We start from the raw sequence: 25,523 nt of genomic DNA, 5'->3' as shown, positions 1-25,523 counted from the left end.
CTACTAGTTTGGCTTGTGCTTTTAAGTATAACAAAGCTAGAACAGGAAATAAGAAAAAATTGCATTATTTTAACAAGTCTTTCTTCTAATTTTCCATTTCCTGCTGAATTGCTTAATTAAACATTCATTTTTTTGAATTATAGTGTGAGAAACACAAGAGAATTCCACTCTCACATTAAAATTTTTGCATTACATGAAATTTTTTTAATTAAAATGTATTAAGAATGCACGAATCTGCTGCTGAAATATTTTAATGTATTTATGCAATCAATGTTAAAATAAAGTTTCTTGCATTGCAACTCAACCCATGTTTGTAAAATCAAACTAGGTATATTTTAGCCTTGTGGCTTTCTCAGATAGCTACATCTCTTGCACACAGTGGTAGTTTTCCAGAAAAGCAATTTTAGCAGCATTTTTTTATTTCTCCCCCTCCTTCAATACACAGCACGCGTAAACATCTGACAAGCCAGGAAAATTTGTTTATAGCACTGGCTAATCCAATACTAGAGAACTTTTAATCAATCACTGACTGAGATTTTAATTTTACACAGGAAGCTGGTCCCGTTAAAACTAGGATTGTATGAACAAAACAAAAAATGGAATGGCTTAGGTTTGTTGTAACTCTAGCTGCCATCTACTGACTGGCTGTTTCATCTCCTTCCTTCAGAGGAGGAAAGCAGGAGGAGATCTGGTAGCCCCTAATGTGGTAAATGCCTTGTCAATCAAACCAAGCAATGACTGGTCTTCAGCATAAAAAAAGCAGGATGGAGACAGGAGACAACTCCTTTGCATACTTTGGTATCCCCTGAGCAGTGCATTACTTGTAGGAGCAAATCCAACAAGGAGCAGTGGGGAATGAAGTGCTGAAGGTGCTTCTGCCCCACCTCTGACAGCAGCTGGTGCAGTGCATGCACTCTTGTCATGTATTGTTGCAACAACCCAACTGCATTCCCTTTCCTCTCTCTGTTCAGCTAGGAATACTCAAACCCGAGGTCCTGCAAAATGACTAAGAGTACCAAAGTCTGTGCTCCAAGTGTCTCTTCTGACACACTCTAAAGCAGATAGACTAAACAGCTGAGGTAGGAATTTAGGGTATTCTCACCTCTGGACTTTTGTGAGGATCTTTTTATTTGCCTTCTAATAAAAAAAAAACAAACAAAACAACCTACAATGTTCTTCAAGTGAAACAGATCAGATATAAAATTAGCTAATCACAGTTAAGAACCAAAAAGCTATTAAAAACAATGGAGTTTACCTCATAATATTGGAGGCATCTTCAGCATCTGGGTCAGCGCAGTATTTATTGGCAAGGATTAGGCACGCATCTGCTGACTCTATCTGAGACACCAAAGAAAAAGGAAACATATATAGCAACATCTCTTTCCAGCTCTTTTTTCCGCATAAAGTATCAAGGAATCCAGCACTGACTGCATGAGTGTGTCATTTCTCAATATTGCTAATCAAAAATGTTTCTAGGCTAACGGGAGATCATGCCAGTGATTACAACCACTCTCATGTACACAGAGAATTTCTTGAAACTTGCTTATGGTAATCAGAGCAGGTCAATAGTTAAATTAACAACTCTTACTTTGTATCTGCTGAGCCACAAAGATGGTAATGTTAATCTTTTTTACCCAGATACTGGAATTTAGACTTCTAAATCCATGAGAAGCTCCTGTTACATCAGTACAGTGCTTCCACTAGTCCTGCAGCTTTGCTTGGGAATATAAATACCTTCCTATTCAAGACAGGAAGAGGTGGCTGAACTGATTTAGAATCTGAGCACCAGATTTAGAAAGCAAGAGGACAACTGATCTATTCACAGGACCACTAGATTCACACAAACCTGAGCTTTATAGAACTCAAAGCAGATGACAAAAGTATTTTCCAGTGTATACAACCGAATATCAACACAAAGGGTGGAATACAGAACACAAAATAAGAACACACGCTTTTATGGTCATAATTAGAACATGTTCTGATGAACTGAAACAGTATGCATTGAGCTACAAAGCTTAAGCAATTCCTGCAGTCAAAATAGACAAAAGACATGATTAGTACTCCAGAAAGTGTTAGTAACACTGTACTAAAATATTCCTGGCTTAAGTAGCCAGTTTACATTCCATTGGGAAGAAAAAGAAACAAAAAAGTTAATGATTTATCTGAAAACTTGATTTTTAATTTTCTTTTTTTTTAAGCTTCATGCTTTAAGAGAATAAATAATTTACCATTTAGAAATTCTAGATAATAAATATTTAAATAAATAAAACTATTTAACTTTATCTACCAAAAATGTTAAGTTGCATTTTTCTTTCAGGATTCTAGACAACAGAAAAAGGGTTTGGAAGGTGAAAAAATATTTTTTAGCTGTTCTGAAAAGTTAAGACAACACCATTTTAAGCAATTACTGTAAGACAATATCTTGCTATATCAAACATTAATGTAAAATACACTTTTGAAGAAACATCAATGAAAAATTCATAAAGAGTTCAATGGAATGGCAGACAATGTATCTTAAGTCACCATTGCTGTAGCTCTGAAGATCTAAAGAAATGGGAAAAAAAATGTCTACAAGGATAAATATAATCTATTACTTAAGATAATAGAGATGGAAAAACATTATTTTGGGGTTACATGAGGAAGGGCTTTAGTGCATTTTTTTTTCCAAATAATGCAAGGAGCTCTTAGACAAAGTCAATTAGCAGGAGAACAGAACAACAGAGCTGTTACCTTCACTCTCGCCAGGTCATGGGGATTAAGGACTGAACCCTGATAAAATTCCACCTGAGTGAAGTGTCGTTTAAAAAGAGCTTCCAGCTCAAGGTTAGGGGAGATACTGCATTGGAAAGAGTAAGAAAACACAAGAGCAAATGACAAGTCAGTTTCCATAACTGCTCCATTTCCTGCATTTACAAACCCACCCCTTTATCTATTCTAGATATTCAGACTTCTGCTGATGCTTTTTCTGTGGTGTGGAAACAGTGTGCCTTAGTTAAAAGATAAACACTACATTGCTGTCACTGCTTTACTTCTATCTGCAGTGCTTCAGGCCCACCTTGTTTTGAAAACATCCTTTCCCAGCACTCTACACAGAAATTATATAGTACCATAATCATTCTCTGCGTGTCCTCACCATTCCCACAATGGCTGACTGTGTTGAATAAAAGAGTTTAATGCAGTATCACTAAAAACCAGAAAAAGAAACCAGACAGGGACCTTGTGGCCTGTATGAGCTACAATTAAAACAAAGATAATGATGCCATGACCTTCTGTCTCATTTCATTTTTCCAGAAACGAAAGAAACATTAAATGGATTACAGTCAATTACATAATGTGGCACCAACCTTGTAAATATCTTTTCTAGTGTCACTCATTAAAATGGAAAGGATTTAATCGCTACAGGCACACACAAGTAGCAAAGTGCTAAACACCTTTCATGTGAATATGCGGTTCCCTGATTCCTATCACCACACATTTTCACTGTGGAAATCTTGATCTCCAATTTTCTGTCACAGTCAATTGTTATTACATAGAGAGGGAATGCAAAAAAATGATGTAGTCACTTGAGGATATAATATCTAGCTCAAATTGAAAGGACTAGATGAAAAAATTGTGCAACTGCTGCTGATTCTTAGTTTTCAGCTTCCACTGTTAAATCATCACAAATTATTCCGTAACTTTCCAATCATTTTCTTTGACAAAAAGTGCAGAACACGTTGCTGAATGCAAAAATATTACTGATTTATAACTTGCAATTCTTCTAAACAGCTACCATTAAAGAGCAGAAAAGATACTGTCTCCTATCACATGGATTTTTCTAGTAGTTCCTCCCCTAGGCATGGCTGTTTGATATTGTGTTACACATCATGTAGACCCTGCAAAAAACACCAACCACCTTAAGACACCTTTCCAAATTCCACATCCGAAAATGGCAAGATACTGTGGGTGTGCAGGTATGTATATATAATGTAATAAAGAGCAGTACTGATTATCACCATGACAAGAACTTCATCTCTATCATCAATATATTGTAAAATATCTCACTTATATTAAAACTAAATCTGCACTGACATTTTTCATTTTATAAATACTCCGCAATTTGAAATAAGAATTCCTCCTAGAGAAATCTAGGGTGAAAAGGTATTTTCAGATACCGTAAGTTTGTACAACATACAGTGTTTCTCATTAGTTTTACTGATTTTACTAATTTTTGTAGTTTCCCTAGGAATATTTACCACTAAAAAAAAATCTCTGATGCCTATATTTGCATTTCAGTATTTTTTATTTCATAACCCGAGCCCCACTTTGACTATGCATTTAGCTATCTACCTCCCATACGATACAAATGGGTCTGAAGTCTGTCTGCTTGAAACACATATACTTAGTAGGGGATCATGAAAAACGCAGAAAAAAAACCTTTCTCAAGACATATTGGATTCTCTGTCCTCCCAGAAGATACAGCTTAACTTGATGAGTTTTAGTAACAGATGATAAGACCAATCTTGAAAGATTACTCACTTATGCAGAAAGACGATTTCTACATTGACATCATCCCTATCCTTGTGCAGGAAGTCCTTCAGGAAGTTCGACACGCTTTCAAGTGTTATGTGACCACAGACAACTATGTGCCTGTTACAGAAAAATCACAGTTAATCTTTCAAAGAAGGTAAAACAAGGAGGCAAGAAAGCAGAAACGGAAATGATAATTTATTGGAGAAAAAAAAAAGCATTAGTCTCTTCTTGATGTTTCTCTAGATCCTATTCCATGAAGTCAGAGAAGGAAAATATCAATTCCAAAAGGTTTTTTGCAACTGCAAATATATATATACACAGTCTCACCTGTAAAGCCATTTGCCCATGTTGTATTACAGATCTAAAAATAAGTAGCATCAGTTTTATATATGTTTATGCACTGTATTAACCAGTCCCTTTCAAAGTCATATTTCTTTATTTTACACATATTTCTCAATATCTGTAACTCCTCTATTGAGATTTACTGTTTAAATTTTTGGGTTATGACAGCAAATCTCCCTAAAATGATTCAATATTTTTCTATAGTTGAAGCAGACTTCTATGCCAAGGAAGGCAGTGCAAAGCTTGCAGTAAGAAAATAAATCTTTTCCTTACCATAAATCCTAGAAGGAGAGCACTTTGTTACAAAAATTCATTGTTTACTATTATCACAAACATTTATTTTGAAATGTGGTAACTCCTTTTGCATGAGTACTTAATGACATCACCAGGACTCAAATGCAATTTTAGAAATAGCAACAGTCTAAAATTTCAATTGTTTCATTTTCTAGAAGTTTATAGGAGACTCTGGCCATGCTGGTTTGTATTTACCATAGGACTCAATATTTTGAATGTTTATTGCTAAACTTGCTATTCAGAGTTTCACCTTGGCTTTTTTTTTTTTTAACAGAAGTTTTAGGTGCAGCAAATGTACAGAGCACAGAGTCCTTGAACTGCAAACACTTAAAAACACAAAAGCACGAGTTAAAGCTTTCCTGTTTTATGAGACAGTAAGCACAGTATCAGAAAACAAGCCATGAAATATATCAGGTCAGCCTTTTTCCTTGGGGCAAGGAGTCCTTAGGAGGTTTCCTCTGGGAGCTTTGCAACCTGGCAGAGTTTGCAGCATGCTGGGTACTGGGGAGAACCACGCCTACCCTGCCCCCGCCAGAAGGACTCTTTCCCTGTTTCCCTGACGGCCAGTTGCCTGAGTTGCCAGAGGTGTACAGATATGTCTTATTGCATTGTTATATATAAAATAGCAATGTAAATGGAAAACCTCAGGAAACTTCAGATTCTGAAGAGATGCTTAAAACCTTAGTAGTTGATGTAAATTCTGAAGAGACTGTTCGGTACACTACATTATACTAACATATTGGGAAGTTCTTGCTGTCTAGTGGGATTTAATGCTTTTCCTGACTGTAAACCCATCTAGCATCAAAAACTCACAAAGTCCCAGGGAAATGATAAATAGCAGTTAATATTCCCTATACTGTCTGTGCACATTTTCCAAGACAACTGATTTTAAACAATGGATACTATTTTCTTCAAATGTCTCCATCTATTACTAATTAAGAAATTGAACTTTCCATCTGAATAGTTTATGCTTTGCTTTTGATAGCAGAAATAATTCCTGATTGCAGGGAAGTCATTTGTACAAATCCAGTGCTGTTACCTATAGCTGGGTATCTTCCTGAATGCTCTGCTGATACACTGCAATCCTGTGCAGAAAATTTATTATCTCCCTGGCTGATTTCACTTAATATGGATTCTTCTCCGTCATTAATTAGAGTTCACATTTTAAAATTTGTCTGTGCAACCCAAAATATTGTATTGTAGATGAAATTATCAGAATATCAAAAAAATTACAACATAATTCATGCTATAAGATACCTCCAGAGGTTATCTGCTACAAAAAGCTCCTGCTAAAAGCAGATGCATTTGGTACACTCCTGTTACGACTCTCACTGAGGGACTCACAACAATCTGCTCCAGTGACAATAAAACATTTGGCTGCCAAATACTCTTGCATTTGGGCATCAGGACTAATTTTTTTTTGAAGTGTTAAAAGGTATCTGCACCGTGGTTTCATTTTATACTCTGATTTGGAGTTGGACATAATCCATCCTTCTTAGTGCAAGGCAGTGTCCTGAACAGTGACTGCAACAAAACCTCCTAGCTTTCAAAGAATATTTTCTGATAAGATACTTGCACTCATTTTTGGTTGAAAACTCCCACCAAAAAAACCTTCCTTTAACACAATTTATATTTTTGCTTCGAAGTAAAAGAAATTGAAAACAGATTTCCTACTCGCACATACAGAGTTATTAAGTACATTATTTAAGAAAACTTGAAGAGCTTATATTGTTCCAATCTGTCCTGTATATAATTTAAAGATTTATAACTTCCTCTGTTTGTTTCAGTAACCCCTCTCTTCACTTTTCTTTTTATAAGCACCCATTTTTTTCCATGCACTGAGACTTAAAGTAAAGCCAACATAGTGGATATCTTTTGGTTTCTGCAAAACAGTTGGTTAGTAGAAAGATATTTAATAAATTTATTGGGTCAACAGAAATGTCTAACTGCTGCATTAAGCTCTTCTTTATGAAAAACCTCAAAACTAATACATTATTACTATTTCAGGGTTTTTTCAATTCTTTAATACAAAATCTAGAGAGTCCCATGATTTAGGAATTTAGACATTTTTATTACTGATAGGTATTTAGGAGGACTGAGGGTTTCATTAAGTAATGGTTGTCATTGGTACACATACCAGATGTGACACTGCTTTAATACACCAGTGGGAGCCCATATTACATGACTGTGATGCTGCAAAAGAAGTCTTTTACAAAGAATCCAAAGCTTATCAGGACCCATAGTCTATCAACAAAGATGGACTAATCCCTCCTCTGCCATATATATTTAGCATCCTCAAAATGAATTTGAGAAATATGAAAAAATATTAAAATATTTCAAATATGAAGAATTGGCACAGATGCACACAGTTGATTTCAACTGTGATTCTACATAATTTAAATTCTCTACAGTACCTATTTTTTTCCACCCTAATACTGACATAATGATCCATTTACTAAAAGTACTTCAGCTTCTTACAAAGTAAACAAAAATGGTGATAAAAAATCCAAAGCTACTACAGAGACAAACTGTTTCAGTAAGGAAAACAATGAAATGAGCAAAAGTTAAAACATCCAGATTTCTGACATGAGGTAATTCAGAACATACCATGTCAATAGCACTGTAAACGAAAACAGATCCACTGTGAATGGGATTCTTTAAAAAGGATCTTTGCATAGTTCTTCCTTCAGAGGACACAATAAAAAAGGCAAATCTTTTGCCTGTTTATTTTGAAAGAAATATCCATTTCATTGGAACAAGTACAAAGAACCCAAAAAACCTAGCTCCAACTAGTCTGTCCTAATAAATCAAAAATAAAAAATACAAAATTCTGTCCAGTATTCAGCTGAATATTTGGTGTTCAACTTGTCAAGTAACTAAAGGAAGTGTGGTGCATATTGATCTAGATGCCTCTATAAAATCCTGATATTTTTATCAAATACATCTGCTCAGATCTTTTCATGGTATTTCTGCTTAGCATTCTGATCATTCCTTAATCTACTGACCATCTAAACTCTTCATATACCAGTAGCCGGCTGCTGGGGTTGAAGCAGACAGCAGCTTGTACCATCTAACATGTTTTGCTCAAAAAAATGATGGATGTCAGTCATGTTTTCTTATTAAAAAAGTCAATAAATGTCAACAGAGACTGTTTATGTGGTCTGCTTTATCTACTAGTGCTATGCATTCTCAAACATACCACTTTACGATACATTTCTATATGCTTGTGCTTTTCATGATTTATCAAACATTACTCAGGATTCTGGTAATTCAGCTCAAAACTTCATGTGTGTGCTTCTGTGTCTTTCTCTTACTTCAATGTAAACTCCCCTCTCAGATGAACACTGTTAATGTAAGTAAGTGCAGTGCAGCCACCATTTGCAATGTTTCCCTTTCTTTTTTCAAGAAGACTTGAACCCAAGGATGATGGTCCTCCAAGGATCTCTTATGTAGCCATGGTGTACAGTTAGCCAGAATAATGTGTTATAAAATTATAACCATTAAAAAAACCTTGTCTATGTATTGCATATATGACAAAAGCTAAGGCTGAGAATGAGGCATTTATAATGGACCCTTCTGGAACAAAAAAGACACAGCAGGTTGGTTTTTAAAAAATAATTCCAGCAAGGAGGAAATTAAGAAGTGATATTTATGCAACTTTTTGCATTAGTCATTGATATCTGTGAGGTGAAAGTATAAAATACTCTGAAATCAAGAACGATAGTTGCAAAAAAAAAAAAAAAATTAAACTGTAAGCTAATTTCTCAATCTGATTCTCCCATCAGACTCCATAAATCTTTTAATAGAAAGGAGACAAGCAAAAAATATTAAAGGATATTAGCAAATTGACTGTCAAGAAAGTTTAACATTTTTTCTCCTTCAACTGTTTGTTCAAAAGTAGATTTTTATTATGTTCCTTATTCCTGAAGGATTAAAAAAAAATCTCAAAAGTGTTGCAGTTACTAAGAAGCCAAGCACTGACTTTCAAATATGTATCAACATCACAAGTATATAAGCATATGATCATACTGTCACAGGAGAGGTAATTGCAGTATGTGATAACATATCTCAGGTACCATTAATTTCTGTAGATTGGACTTGATAGCTTCAGCTGTCAACTGTTTAGGAACCAGAGTGTACTCATGCAGCTGCTGATTAATTCTGACAGGAAATATCTGTTCTTTCCACCAGGTTCCATGCCTTTGGATTCTCTCTTAAATCGTGAGTAAAGAAAAAGTGACTAGGTAATACCAGGAAGCACTCAAAGAGCTCCCTTCAGTATATGGTGCACAGTACAGATCAGTGGAACCCCACTGGATCCTACATCAGATTAACACAAATAGGAAATTGTTAATGTCAGGCATTTAAAAGTTACTCTGATGCAAATATTAAGCCACTTTGGGCACTTTGTGACCAATACAAGAGTGCACTTCAGCTCCTTTAATCCAGGATAAATAGCACACTTCTTTGTTTAAACTGCACATTAGAGCTTTCATCCAAGTCTGTTTGCAATGGCATGCTAGCATACATGATTCACTCAGGGCTGCTTTGTTTAGTTAAACTTTGCTCAGCTACAGCTAAATGAGTTTATCTTACATTTTTTATGATCATGATCTAAGGAGTTGTGCAATGTTTCTTTATAAACCAAGTTAAAAGTTAATATTCTTTGTTTGATGCATACCTCCTAAACTGCAATGGTAAGATGAAAGCACAGTGATTTACCTCATCCCGGGTCTGGATTAGTTAAGAGGCTTCCACTGTAGCTTAAAGGATGAATATTCATCCTTACACTCAGTCTGAATGGCAATATTATTTAAAGTATTTCTGCTTTCATGAAAAATACCACAACAGGTTTATCACCAGAAGACAAAAGTGAATAGTTTACTACAAAGAGAAGTAAAAACTGTTGAATAGCATGCACAAGGAGTCCATACTAGAAATCTTACAGTAAAATGCAGGAGTAATCTACACCTCCAGCATTAGCATCTGAGTTGCAAACAGACCTTAATCTACTGTTCTAATCCCTCCAAACCCTGGACTTCATTTTTCTAACCTTTCATGTGGCAGATAGCATACACACAAAAAATTACTTTTGAAAGTTACTACTTTTGAAATCAGCTGGAAGTGTTTTCTGTTAAATACATTGCTTTCTTCCATTATTACTCATTTCCAAATCACCTTAAGTGTTTTTTAAGCGTTCGATGAGTCAAAAAATAATTAAATCCTTTGTAAGCAATGCAGAAGTTAGGACAGGATCTTCAGATTTTTGAGCACTTCATCCGTAAGCAGAGCCAATGCATTTCTTTCCACAGAAATCATCCCAAAATGTCATGACTAATTTTCTGCAACAGAACCCAAGTGAAAGCAAAACATCTCTAAAACTCGCTGATCAATTAATCACTTCTGCCATCTCACATTACACAGCCTGGAATGCCATGGACTGTATAGTTTGTAGAATATGGTAGATCAGCAGATTTATAAATCAGATTCAATCTTTCTTGGGTCAAAATTTGAGCAGCAACTACTGCTATGTGATGCCAAATCCAAAAGAGTTTTTTTTTAAAGTTTAAGCAAAGAAAAGGAACTTTTACAACTTTAATTACAAATAGAAAATAAGCACTATTATCATAGGAATAGAACATGGTATGAGACCTCAAATACACATTTTTAAGTCATAATGTTCTTTATGTCACTTTCCACATTCCCTTTCTTACTTTCAAAAGAATGCATATAGTCTAATATGCACACAAAATAGAAAAAAAAAAGTTTGTCCTATTTCTTCTGTCAGTTTATTTAACACTCATCAGATTTTCTTTATCACTAAGCAAAACTTCATTTGAAAAAGTAGGATTAGAAGAATGGCTAGCAGATGGGAAATAGAGACACCCCTGGGATCAAAATGTAATCCATGTCACATTCTCTTATTACATTCTCATCCCACTGAAAAAAATAATATCTTACACATTGCATCAAATTATTTAATATAATAATTTAATGTCACTTTCTTTGGAGCTATGCCTCTCATTACTGCAGCAAATGGAACTTTTCTTTGGTTAAGCCTTAACTTTCCTTTTTTTTTTTTCTAATTTGTAATGAAATTCAAATGTTTAATGAGTCCAATATGGCCTGTCAACTTAAATTATCTGTTTGTCTTTCTGTTTACCATATCTATCTGTCTACAGTTTTTATTTTCCTCTGTGAAGTTTAGTTATTGAATCCAATGTTTCCTTCTGGAAGGAATTTCTAACAGATGATTATTCCTGTTGATATGTTGATGATTTGACAATTTATGGCTTGTAAATTTAAGAAATCTGAAGAAATCTCTGGGAAGCAGAGCAGATCATGAGAGAAGAAAAACAAGAGGTTCTAATGTCTTATACAGTAAAGAACTGTGATTTCATTCAAATGCATTTTTAATCTTACATATTAAATATAATAATGCCTCTGGATAATTTATTTTTAAATCTTTTCAATCTGTAATGAAGACCAACATAAACATGTACTATTGTGACAAAGCAAGCAGTTTATATAGACATGGCCAGAATCACAGAATGGGGCTGACTGGAAGGGACCACAGTGGCTCATCTGATCCAACCTCCCTGCTCAAGCAGGCTCTCTGCCCTACCTATTCATGGAAAGTTGTGTTCTACCTTCTGCCCTCATAAAGAGTTTGCATTGGATTTGATAACAGTTTTGCATAAAAAAGACAAAAATAATTTAGTCCATGCAATTAGAAGTCATTAATTCAATGTAAAGACTGAAAAAAATCAGTAAGTTATCCAGGCTGAGTTCATCAGTTTACAAATGTTCTTTCCATATGCTTTCTAGAGCTGTGTGCATGCTGATCTACAGTAAGTTAATATCTTCCACTGGAAAGTATTTCACAGAATTAGAATCCAGTCTGATCGTATACGCACACAAATACAGAAATGGAACACGAACAATCTTGATGCAAAAGTAAATTAGTAAATACAAAATAAAATTTTAATCATGAATTAGAAGAGGTAAAACATATCTGGATCTTTAACCACATCACATTCCACACTCAGTAACATGAATAATATTAAAACATAAGCAAAATAAACTTGATTTTTTTTCCTTTAAAATAACACAGATGATCTCGTAATTCCTATTTTGGCTGGAACCAAATGTGTAAATTCCAAATTATCACAAAAACAGGGATATAGCATCTACTTATTCAAGTATTCAAGTATTCTTATTTCTTGAAGAAAAGCCTTGTCTCAAAAGAATTAAAGCCTGAACATTACAAAAAAGCAGGTAATTACAGCACTTTAGAAATTCATCCAGAGTGATTAGTGTCCCTTCTGGCCTTCCAGAGGTATGAATGCATGAACAAACCTGCAGGCTTAATGCTCTATTCTTAAACCAGCTATGGTGACAGAGTGGCAGATACCTTTTCATCCTTTTATGGTACTTCACTTTAGAAACATCACTTTAAAATGATCCCTTGAACACTAACTCATAAATTCTACAAATAGTTTAGAGAAAAAGCCTAAGCAAAGTCAAATTAAAACCTTTAAAAAGAAAAGAGCTAAATTTAGACAGGGTGTAAGGAAGTACTTGCTGGTCTCATAATTATTAAGAAAAATGGCTAAGAAGAAATATTTGTAATTGTAATAATTGTAAAGAATCTTTCATTGTAAAGAATATTATGTTCAATAGCTGCTTTGCATAAAGTATTTCCCAAAGTGTAAAGTCATGTACTTTAGAATTTGTCCAGGGAAATGCACTGGAAGAAAAACCAGTAGTGACTGAATTGCTCATCTGGGAAAACAGAAAAGCGGTGTAGGACTCAATGTGGAAAACAGTGGAGGACACACCACTATTATTCTAACATATGCCTTAGTTGTATGATAATTTTTTTAAGGTCTCATTGCTTCTCATGTCTGAGTTTGCAGCTACAATTTAGTTTGATATATATAATTGATACTGATATTTAATATCAACTATTTTCTGTCTTTGTAACTATGGTCTGGTTTTCTCTGTATCATTTGTATTTAGTAATGCCTGTGGCAAGAAGCAGTTGTCTGTTTTGAGTACAACTAAAATGAGAGGGGGCCCAGTTTTGGTTGTTTACTGACCATCTGATTCTGGTGTTATCAGGGCACACAGTAAAAACACCACAGCATCTTCTGATAAGTGATCTGCAACCAGTAGAAAAGCAGCTGTCTAGCATTAGTATCATTATCTATAGAGAAGCTCTTATTGCTTATAAATCTGTAATTGAAGACAACGATTGCTACCTTTTTTGGTAACTTTTTTTTTTTTAATGTTTGTTTGGGGTTTCTTTTTTTATTTGGGGCGGGAAGGGTGTTGTTTGTTTGTTTGTTGGGGGTTTTTTGGTTGGTTGGTTGGTTGTTTTTTTGTTCCAGATTGTAATTGTGCCAAATTCATTACTCATCATTAAATGCATCTGTTTGGCCTCAGTTACATTTTGTAACTGAGATATACTGGTATGCATTTTGGTATATATGTAACAGTAAGTACTGCTGTTTATTTAACAGCTGAAGATAAAACTTCAATCAAAGACTATAAAGAAATTCCTGTTTCCTGAGAAGTCTCCTTACAATCATACTACAAAGCAGGAATTATAATTTAATTTAAAATCTAAAAAATTCCCTGTAGACTTTCATAACAAAATGAACCTAGTATCTAGCACATTTAACCAGTGATAACTCCATACCATCTACAAACTACTTTTCTTTCCAAGGTATGCATCTCATCAAAGACAAAAACAGGGTTCTGTATTATGCAAAATGAATCCTATATAGTTTACGATCTTTTGGGGACTTTATTGGCTGAAAAGCAAAATGAAGTGTGAGATCAAACTTGTTGGTGTGTCTGTTATTTCTCTTCTTTAGTAACTGAAGTTTGTATCAATAATTCCTATGCATACATTCTAGCTCCTTTATAGTTACAATTCCGTAGCAAGCCTCTCCATAGTATTAAGTCACTCAGTGCAAAACTCAAAACATACATAATCATATACTGGTTTTAATTTCTGACCTAAATGTTTAATAACCATGTTATTACACACACACAGTTTAGGAAGCAACGCTGTGCTGTTTCCTGGCTTGGTTGCCAGCTGGGGTTAAACCATGACAATGTATAAACATATATAAATGCTACAAAGCAGATCCCACGTATTTATCTATTTCGTAGAAACTTAGAAAGTACACACATTTGCTATTTTAAGGGCTGAAAGTACATCTTTCACCAAAATTCAGCTGTTTTCATACTGGAAATGTATTTAATTTTATCTGGAAACTTTCTGAAGTTAGAAATAGAACAACTGTAGTTTGCCATTATTTTTGCTGCCAGAATCTATGCTTGGTTGTTCAACTAAAGACCTTATACTGATAATTACTACCACATGCCCATATCCCAAGCAAAGGAAAACTTATTGGTTCTGACAATCCATTCTCTCAACAGTGAATTCGAAATGAAAACTTCAGTTTTGGCCAAACATAACATTTCATCAATCTTGTTCTACTGACTGCAAAAGCAACATCAAACAAGGAGTGCTAATGGCTTTTTACCATGCAGTTCCCAAGCTTAGATTCTCTGATGAAAGACCCACATGAGCAAAGGACATCTTTAAACTACTTCATAATTAATAACTGAACCAGAAAATAATGCATAAAGTAAATTGAACAGTTTGTATGCTGATGACAGAGCTGAGTTTCAAGCAACAAATTTTATGAGCAGTAGAGATCAGCAGAGAAAGCACTGATGACACAGTGAAATAAAAACAAACAGATAGTGCAGTGCATATAAAGAAAGACAAAGACAAAAGGTGAAAAAATAAAATTAAGCACGCCCCAAAGCTAGCAGAAGCCTGTAATCTGAAGTTGAGATTTTCAGGATGTGGGGTTCTGACTGAAGATCGGGTCCAAATTTAGAGACATCTGAGCAATGCTGGGTACTAGTGACAATGTAGAAGGGGACAGACAAACTCTGTGTGTAAAACAGGTTTTAACCATATTTCCCTTCGCTATAACCCCTCTGGAGCTTTGAAAACAGAGGTAGGTACACGTGTATTTGAAAAATTTCTCTTTGATAAACTAACTATGAATATAAACATGAAAAGGAGTCCTGGCCTCTGAAACAAATAAACATTTCAGGAAATTAACAATACTACTCATTCTCAAAAATAAATCAAGGCAGTGAGTTTGTCTAGGTAAGTGATTCAAGTTTCCAACATCCTTGTTTGAAGTTTACCTTAGATATCTGAGGGTATCTCAATAAATTCATGTACTGAAGTTTACTATCTAATTTTTTGAGTATTATTGAACAGAAAATAGTATAAGCTAGATATAATTTTAAAATTTTGATTTATCTACACAGTGATACAAAACAGTACTCTAGAATTAGCTCTGTGGGACATTTACAGTCTTTCTGCTACACAGAGAGGAGAAATAACTTGATAAAACCATGATGCACTTCAACAAAATGTTACACGGGTGATGATTTCTTACTTGAAGTAAGAAGAGGGACAATTCATTAGATAAATTTCTTGCAGTACCTTATTTATATCATATGAAAAGGGCCCTCTTTATGACTAGACTTTCAGGGTAAATATACCTCTACCAGTAGATGTATCAATGATATGTAATGAAATGAAGGATGGCAACACTAAAGGTGATACTCTGCTGTATCACACTATATCGCCAAGGACATCTAGTTCAGTAAAGGCTATATCCCAGCAGGTCCAGGTGCTGGGAATGCCAGAGAGAGCTAGTTTTAACTTGGCCAAGAAAACAAGCAGGCTTTCAACAGAAATGTAATGAGTTTATGTGGTCCAATAAAATTTAACCTTTGCCACCAGGTAAAAATAGTGGGTTTTATGGGTTTGGTTTTTTACCATACTATATTGATATTAAGGCTACTGCCTGCCCTTCTTCAGATAAGTATAATGTAGCATAGGGAAGAGAATTGCTTTAAAATCCCTGGTCATAGATCCTAAAATCATGAGAGTTTGCAATATCCACGGGAAGTCAAAAGAAGGTGCACGAGGTCTGAATCTGCTGGTTGAACATTGAGAAATAGGGCTATTAGACTTCTTACACAGTCAGTCCAATAGAACAAACTGGTCAAAAATATATCTCCTATTTTGCATCCAGTAAAACAAAGTTTTCTGAAGAACTGAGTTGTCTGAAAATCATGTGAATTATCATTGTCACTTATTTAAGAGATAAACCACACGATATTCTGATGCCCAAAACGGTGAATTAACTTCTGCAACAAGGGTGACTTGTCAACTGCATATTTAATAGCAGCACTTTTCACAAGATCTGTCAGTGTAGTCTTAGTGGTATCCAGGTTCTCTTGAAGTAGGAACAAAATGTTGTGACTTGTACCATAGCACAGCCCAGGTCTCTAATTATAGTGTGACAACTCTCCAGTGGTAACATCTGATGTCAAAAACCACAGCCTTGTAAGCTGTGTGTCAGCTATTACCACCTTCAGGGGCTCTTTAGAGTCCCACAGCCACACCTGGTCTTTTTGGACTTACTTTCTGCCTCGGGTTGAGTTAAAAGTTCCGCCGTATTTCTTCCGATTAAGGATGAGAGCAGCAATTTCTGGCACGTAGCGAGCAAACATTGCCTACATGCATGAAACAAAAACACAAAAAAAAAAAAAAGAAAATGGCATGCAGAGAGTGTTCTACTGCAGCAGAGGCAGCAGAGCCTCTTGGGATACTTACTTTCTTCCACTAACCGCACTATAGGAACCACCATATTTCTTGCGGTTTCCTATTAACTCTATGATTTCAGGGACGTAGCTGGCAAACATGGCCTAAGAAGAAGATAGGAGACAGAAGAAAAGACTAAAAAGAGAGGCCAAAGAAAGGGGGATGATGAATATTTTCAGAAAATATATATTTTTAAGATCTGAAAATGAAAAAGAATTAGATCTATGCAGTTGTTTAAAAAGAAAATTTTTAAAAAAATGTAAAAGTTCTTATCAAACAAAACAAGAGGGCTCAATATAAAAGTTTGTCTTGGAAAAGGTGCACACCTTATAAATAAAGAAAATGGTTAAAAGAGGAAAAATGGACACATAAAACAAAACAAGAACAAAATTACTTCAAACTGGTATCTAATCACAAAAAACAGGTCTATTTCTTCTGGAAAAGGGGAGGGGGAAAAAACCTTTCTAAGCCCCACTGCAAAAAAAACCAAAACCAAGTATTATCATTACTGTTACATTTCTGTTCCAAAATACAGACTCTTACCCCCATTGTAAGAATTTAAAAGAAGACAAAAACAAGATGAAATCAGGGGTTATTTCCACATCAAGAAACAAAAAAAAAAATCACACCCCCCCACCCCCTAAAAAAAACTTTTCCAAAAGTTCTTTGGTTTAGAAGGATTGGAATAATATGTGATAGAAAAAAGGTTTTGAGGAGAAAATAAAAATTTTTCTGCCATGTTTTGTCCAACAAACATCTTCCTTGTGGCTGGATACTTCAAAGAGCTACTGCCATTTGACATGATCTTCACATGTCAATAAACAGAGATGGGAATGCATATATGTAATACATGTCTGTGTGTGTCTCATATATGGCATTCATAACACTGGCTATATACATATCACCTCTGTGAGATGTATGTATATGTGAAACCAGTAGATGAGGATAAAGTAACAATATACATATGTGTGTATGTGCACGATACACGTTACAAGTTATCCGTAAAGCATTTACTTTGCACAGTGTAAATACTAAAATAAACTTTACTGGTTTAGACAACATTGCAACAGGTGTAATAATATTACTAACACTGACAAATAATGGAGAAGTTGACAAGATAAATAGTAACTTGTCTGCTGTTTACATACAGGACAAAGAACATGAGAAATCACTGATATAAAAGGATACTGGTTATGGTCAAGTGATAAATTGTGAGCTAAAATTGTACTACATGACAGAAAGGAAGTTTGAAATTAAAGAGAATGTGGTTTGCCATCATCTGGATCAGGCAAGCTGCTCTTTAAGGCAGTCCAAAGCCACAGTGTTTGTTGGAATTCTGGGAAGGAACACAGAAGGATGGGTACGACTTCTGAAACCGCAAAGTGCCTTTAAATATCAATAGCAACCTCCAAAAACGCACTACAGTCAGTCACTAAGTAGTAGGGGACTACAAGTAACATTATAGGTCAAAATATTAAGGCACTTCATGTATTCATATGCATTACTCATTCAAATGTATTAGAAAAATTCTAATTCTGGACTAACTTGACAAGCTCTGCCAAAATATTTATCTACAGAAAAAAATGCATACTAAACAAATTTTAAAGTTTTATAATTCATTTTAATTTACTAATCCAGTTATTATTGTTTCCTTAATCACAACATTGAGATATACAGGATCAAGTTTTAAGGTAACTGGAGTATTAAGACAAATATAAAGAAGGGTTTTTACCAATCCCCCAAGGATGAAGAAGACCATGAAAAGGCGACCAAGGGTTGTTTTTGCATAAACATCTCCATAGCCAACAGTGGACATAGTAACCATCAGTAAATAAACACATTCCCAATATGTTAGCGGTTGATTATTTTGAAAATTTTCCCACGGATCCCCTGAGTTCTCCACCTACAATGTACAAGAAAACATATAATGAATTATATTCATTATAATTAACCCCAAATTAACTCCACCCATATATACATGTGCATGCCTGTGTACAGATATTTAACTTGGCATATAATTATGAACTCTGAATCCTTTCCTGTGATTTATTTTGATCAAATACAGAACCTGACCCTGTCCCAGACAGAGCACACTACAGTTTTTTTGCCAATATATAAAGCCTTGCTATTCAGATCATTTATAGAAAGTATCTTTTCTATGCACCACTAAATAATATAAATTACTCATGTACTTAGGTAAGCTCATTTAATAAAAATGTGTTCAGAATATTTTCAGGGTAAATCTTACTTGTAATGCAATTATAATCCTCATTTTTTTTTTTTTTTTAAAGATTAGGTAGCTATTGAAGGCATTACTGGCACCTTTAGTAGTACACTACTACTTTTCCAAAAAGCCAGCCACTGTTGAGACAAAATTATAGATTTGTCAGTGGGAAAGGAGTGTGCTATCAAAAATTTGTTCTACAGTAAAAAGCTAAAGTTTGAGTATTCCTAAGTAGAACAGAAAAGCTTTTGTTGAAAAACAAAGGGTAAAAAAATCCAAATCCTAGAAAACAGTATTCCCTTGGTCTTGATGTAATATTTAAGGGGTGTTTTGTTAGTTCAAAAATAGAAAAAGCTATTGCTTCTATGATAGAAATGCTGTATTTACCCAGATGAGTGTAAAAGTATGGTTCTATGTGAATGAGAAATATATCATAAATTAAAACACTCAAACTCTCTGTGCATCTTTATAAGAGTGAACATTAAATGACTGATATAGCAAGAAAAGAAGGAATTTGAATTCAATCTTACATAGCTGGATGCAGCCTAAGCCAATTCAAGTGGAGTCAATGAAATTGCTGCAGCCTGGCATCAGCATCACTGAGGGAGTTCCCTGGCGAGCACCGCCACCTGCTGCTCACCCGCGCCAGTCCCATCCCCACTGGGGTCAGGGATGCCTGAACTCACTGCCGCCACCTCCGTAAGAGACGAGAACGAGCTTAAACTTGGGGAAGCTGGGACGCCTCTTTGCTGCACTCTATCGATGTGGTACGGCACTATGGAGAGCAAGGCGGCACCAGGAGTAAAGCAGCTCAGAGAGCCCGTGGTCCAGCAGAGTCAGTGAAGTGTTTTCAAATGTACTCACCAAATGTATGAACCCAGCTGCTGTCAGCCACGTGCTGATAAATATAGAGCACAGATTCACTAGCTTGATGGAATTACTGGAAATAAAACAAATAGGAACTTAGACTAGAATTTGTCACACATTTTTTATAGGTACGTGTATACAACTGCATACTTTAGACTCACAAACCTGATGATTATTTCCCAAAAGAAACAGACTCCCTAAAAAACTTACTAAAAGTTTATGTATAATATATATTATTTTGCCTTCGGAGAGTTCACATTTTCATAATTTAGATAGCCTGAAAATTAAGTTCCAGTGAGAGCAGAAAAACAAACAGAAACCTTAGCTACATCATTAGTCAAAAACAAACTAACAGAAATAAATAATTCTTTTTCACCGATAATTTGGTTGCCTCTCAATACACTCACCTCTCCATTTTTCACTGCTGTACACTCAGAATTATTTACATGTACATACATAAAAAAATACATGATAAAATTATGATTCCCAAATTAAAGAACTAAGGTATTTTACAGTTCCTGTGTAAAGTCCTAAGTATTTTTCTTATTATTCTCCTTGCATGAACTCCTATGGATCTCTTTATGGAAAATTCACATGAAACTAGAGTATTTCATATTTCACATTCACATTTTTCTCAAAAAAAAAAAAAAAAAAAAAAAAGGAAAAAAAAATTAAACCTACCAATCAAACTCTGCAAATACTTTAAATTCTTTTTAGTCACACTGAGTAGTATTTTCCCTATTGTAGCCAGAAGTGATTTTGAAGCAAGGACCTCATTCAGTTCAGCAGGAAAACACCATACTTAAAATCTTGTGGAAGAAATACAAATAAAACCTGCTCCCTCTCTTCTCACAAAAGTCACTGTCCTAAGAAGGATATTCAACAAAAATCTGAGGAACTGGAGTCCACGTATGACTGTGTCTAAACAATCTTACCCATTCATGGTTTTGAAAATATTTATAAGGAGGTAAAACACCTCTAAAAAAGAACCGCCATTATCCTTAAAGCAATACATTCAAAAATATAAACATTTGGAAAAAATCACTATCAGTTTTAGCAGTAGTAGTTTTGTAGTAGAATTAATTAATGTTTCTAACTACTTTAAGGACAATAAAAATGCATTCTTTTTGGAAAAAAAAATGGGAAAAGAACCTGGAAAATTAACCAGACTAGCTCCATTAGAAATATTTTTAAGAGTTACAGTTAGTGGACATCTGGAAGTACAAGGAAAAGAATACGACTGGTAATATGACAGATGTTGAAATGAATACTGTATTCAAAAATAAAATAATATACCAGCAGTCTTGTCATGAGTGTTCATCAACATATATTCCCTCTTTCTCTCTTTCTTAAATGATGGTTGATTAAAGTCCCTATTTTTTTTTTTTGTGGTTAACATTCAGTTATAGCACAGGACCCTAACCAATGGGTTCCTAGATTAAACAAAATCATAGGAGTGATGCTGATGGAGAGCTCCATAATGAAAGGCCAAATATCATCCTCCACCTAAACTGAGAACACAAGATGTTCCTGATAAAATAATGTGTCTGTTGGTCTCCTCATATTACCGTAATATCCATTAATAGCAACTATTTACATTACTTGTTTGGTACATTTTATTTTTGCAGATTTATTAAACACTGTATCTTGTCTGTCCTCTATGAAATACTCCCTGTGTTTCTGCCAGAGTCTAAATATAGATGAAGGATTAGTCATAAACATTTTCCCCCTCTTTAAGCTCTTTCTAACATCTGTGCAAAATCCCTTACTGGGAGCCCTGCCTAAGCCCCTGCAGTTTTTTTGAAAAATATTAGAAAACAATGAAGGAGAGAAGACTTTCAACTGAAAACAGCAGAATTCAATTTTATGAACCATGGAACAAAAAATCTTGAGTAAAATACACTGAATTTCAAATTAGGGAAACAAATGGGTCCTTGGCAGAGCACAATCTTTTAAAGTGCCACTGCAAAATATTGCTTTGTCTTACAGGATCTTTCCAAATATATTTAGCTTTTTTTCAGATACTCTAATAATTACGTAACACTTTGCTAGTCTCCTTACTGCCTCTACTGTTGCATTGTGCAGCTTCTTTCACTGGATTCCACTTTTTGGAATGGTCCTTCTGCTCCCTGCATAAATAATATATGTTCCTGTAATCCTCAGTCACTAATTCCAGGAGTAATTTTAATTTATAGGTTAGAGTAAATGTTTTTCTTTACTGGAGAAAAGAGGAAAAGGAGGAGAAAATGTCTTCTGCAATTGCACTCAATATTAAAAACCACAGCAGTGCCCATTATACCCTATCAGTTTCTCATCTTGTCTGTAGTTATGGGTTATTAATGCTAAATGCACTGAAATGCCTAGGTCTAATTAGTTCTATACCTTTTGTATATAAATACATATCACCTCAAACAGAGAACTCTTATCTTTTGCTGAATTTTTAGGTAATAAAAAGTACTTCCCCTATTATAATTTCAAAGCTAGTAATGATATACTGAATTTGCTATCCCAATTGAACAACTCAAGTTCTGTGATTGATTCTGCATCTTTGTGTTCACAAAAAAAACTAAAATGTTGAAAATTTCAATAAAACCTTGAAAATGGACTGAAAAAAATGCTGAAATATCTTAATTCTAGAAGATTTTTAACTATCCCTGAGAAAAAATAATGTTGCAGTAGCTGGGCAAAAGCATGCAATACACTGTAAGACTTTAAAGTAATAATAAAGGTTTAAGGCCACGGTATGTAACTGAAATCACTACATTAGTTTAGGGAATTAAATTTTATTTAAATGAGATTTGTTGAGTCTACTAGTTTAACATCCCTAACTTGTACAAAATTTCTGAATATTCTCCATTAATCACAAGGGCTCAGCACGCTTTGTTTTTAGTAAGCTAAATAATTCAGAACCAGAAGCTCTCAATCAAACAGTATTTTGATACTGTAATAGAAAATGTGTGTGCAGCACATGAGCTGCAGTTCTGATGGTACTTCAAAACACACTGAAAATACAAAAATTTCTCATTGAAGGTAGGAGTAGAAGTAATAAAGGAATTTTCTAGCTTTTTCCTTTCTAAAAGCTAAACTCATACAAGACATTTTAAAAACCCCAAAGCACTCACACAATCAAATTTATGTCAGGTGTAACTAAAAACTTCTAAACCAAATTGCATTCTGTTTATTTTGTTTTAATTCGACACATCCACTAAAAAAAAATAAAAAAGTTGTGTGAACTTCGGTGACATTCCAAATCATTTAGTTCATTTCAGGTTATTAAGTAAGACAAAAAAGAGAGCACACATGACTTTCTGTTGTATTACCAGGAACAGGGAGAGACATTAAAAACTGTTTTGAGGCAGTGACAATTTTTCAGTTAAATAAATGATGTTAGTGATGAACTGCTAAGGATTAATTAACTGACTAAACTGAAACAGTCATAAAAGAAAGTTTTGCTTTAGAGGTTTTCAATAATCAACATTTGAGGTTTACAGATACTTTGACAGTCATATAAAGAATCACAGAGATGATGATATCTAATATAAGAGTAAATTCAGCACCAGAGAAAGTCTATTTCAATGAACAGGTCAATTTTCAAATAAACTAGCTCTGAGTACCTTGAACATGATTAATGCACACTTATGGTTCTGGAATTTCACAAATCCCCCATTACTGAAGGGGCCATTAGCTTTTATCCAAAATCCTTTCAGTTTATGGGGCTTCTTCACTGACTGCCATTTCTTATGGCAAGGTTGCTCTGCATGTTAAATGTTATTCTCCTTTACCAGACTGAACATTCTGAGCTATGGGACTTCACTGCACATTCTTTGATGTCTTTGTTTGAAAAGAACTGGCTTCCTTCCAGTAACACAACTAAAGACAGACAGTGAGAGAGTTTTACTGCAGAGACAATAATTTCAAGGTTAAGGGTTGACAAAACAGCTGTTTACTGTGAGTGTGTACAAATTTCTGTACCTCTTTTTCCATTGCTACAAATTATTATAGCAAGAAATGGATTTATCTGCATATAAAACCCTCACACATCTATAGCAACTGGTACAGATAGGAGAGGTTTTCAAAATGGAACTGAATTTACAGTAATTATTGAAAGCTGGGTTCAGTATTTCCCCTGGAGTATTTTAGAGATGATGAAAAACAATGTCTTCAACTGCACAGGATGGGAAGGTTTCTTTTTATTTCCTTCAAAATGATCCTTTGTCCAAAATTGTGCTTTTCCTGCACAACTTTCATGGATTAATAGGCCAAAGAACCATAAGCCAGAAGATTAATTGGAGTACTTTAATTATTATATGGAAGAAATACTAAGGAAAATGAACACAATATAAAGATAGCTCAGTGTAATTTTTAATACGTTTTTGTTGTGATAAAGGATGCTCAGCTCAAAAAAACTGGAAGAGCCACAATGATAATTTCTTAAAATACTTTTAAACTGTATTCTGTTGAATGAAGTTTGATTTCAGCTTTTTTTCAAAACAGTAGAACATGGACTGATTATATGGAAAGAAGCAATGTTTAATCAGTGCAAATGTGTAATTCATTCTGCTTTTAATTTATCAACACATAACCTTGCTCAATATATCAAATGTAACAACATATCAGTTAAAATCTACTGGTCACATTGCAAAAGATGCTATCACTGACCAATCATTTAACACCAGAAAAAGGTTTAAAGAACAGATAACAAGTGGAGTTTTTTTCCAGAAAAGAAAATCATATATTACTAGGGCCCCAAATGTAAGCCATTTATGTTCTGTCACCAATGCAACTAAATCAGAATGTAAAAAAAGTCTTACCTTGTTTTAAGTATATTCAGAAACTGCAAGATTTCTGAAAACTGTATCAGTCTAAGGGCTCTTAAAAATCTTAAACCTGCAGTAAAAGAAAACAAAGTTATGGTGAAGAATAATTCAAATGATAACTACACACCACAATGACAGTGATCAATTAAATCAACATAGGTAGCATACAAAATGTCAAATACCTTTGAAATGCTCTTCCATATTTAATTGTTCAAGGATCCTTAATAGGTATTTTTCAAACTGTTTTAAATTTATTTCCCTAATAACTTATGTATCCTACCAGAAAGCCCTAGTTTATGTAGGATGTAATGGGAGGAGACATACAGGCTGCAAGCTAAGAGGAAAAAACCTCACTGAGGTTTCAGTTGGGAGTTGCAGTGCACGTCCTTCTCTCTCAGCCTGTCAAAGACACACTCAGATCTGAAAGTGTCTCAGTCCTCCAAGCTCCCACGTTGCTTAGTGAAAAGTAACAGATCATAGGCAAGAGATCTGATAACCTGGATATACCTGATTAAATTGGTAAATCTTAATGACGTAAAATCTTTTATTGTAATAATGCTCCTTATCTCCACCCTAATTTCAAAAAACACAAGCAGGAGAACAGAGAAATTACACATTTTCTCTTAAAAATGGTAAATTTACTATAATTCTTTCCATCAGTCTATAACTATAGGAATACATAAGTATTTTTACGAAGAAATAGCATTTTTATGTTAAAAGCAGATTGCGTGCATAGCAATTCCCAGACAAC

The 25,523-nt window shown here is 34.5% G+C and overlaps 1 protein-coding gene across 12 annotated transcripts in view; it reads right to left on the bottom strand.

Annotated features, from left to right (window-relative positions):
* Positions 1–25,523, bottom strand: part of KCNMA1 (potassium calcium-activated channel subfamily M alpha 1) — a 447,551-nt gene that overhangs the window by 131,370 nt on the left and 290,658 nt on the right. For all 12 annotated transcript variants that reach the window (XM_069019298.1, XM_069019294.1, XM_069019295.1 and 9 more), the window contains 7 exons: positions 24,767–24,842; positions 19,953–20,028; positions 18,597–18,767; positions 16,877–16,968; positions 4,519–4,629; positions 2,731–2,836; positions 1,256–1,338 (listed from right to left, as the gene is read on the bottom strand). In XM_069019298.1, the coding sequence (XP_068875399.1) occupies positions 1,256–1,338; positions 2,731–2,836; positions 4,519–4,629; positions 16,877–16,968; positions 18,597–18,767; positions 19,953–20,028; positions 24,767–24,842 (715 nt within the window). The remainder of the gene's footprint in view (positions 1–1,255; positions 1,339–2,730; positions 2,837–4,518; positions 4,630–16,876; positions 16,969–18,596; positions 18,768–19,952; positions 20,029–24,766; positions 24,843–25,523) is intronic.

This window comes from Aphelocoma coerulescens, chromosome 6, assembly GCF_041296385.1.
Source record: "Aphelocoma coerulescens isolate FSJ_1873_10779 chromosome 6, UR_Acoe_1.0, whole genome shotgun sequence".
Lineage (NCBI taxonomy): Eukaryota > Metazoa > Chordata > Aves > Passeriformes > Corvidae > Aphelocoma > Aphelocoma coerulescens.
This window is presented reverse-complemented; position numbering and strand designations above follow the sequence as displayed.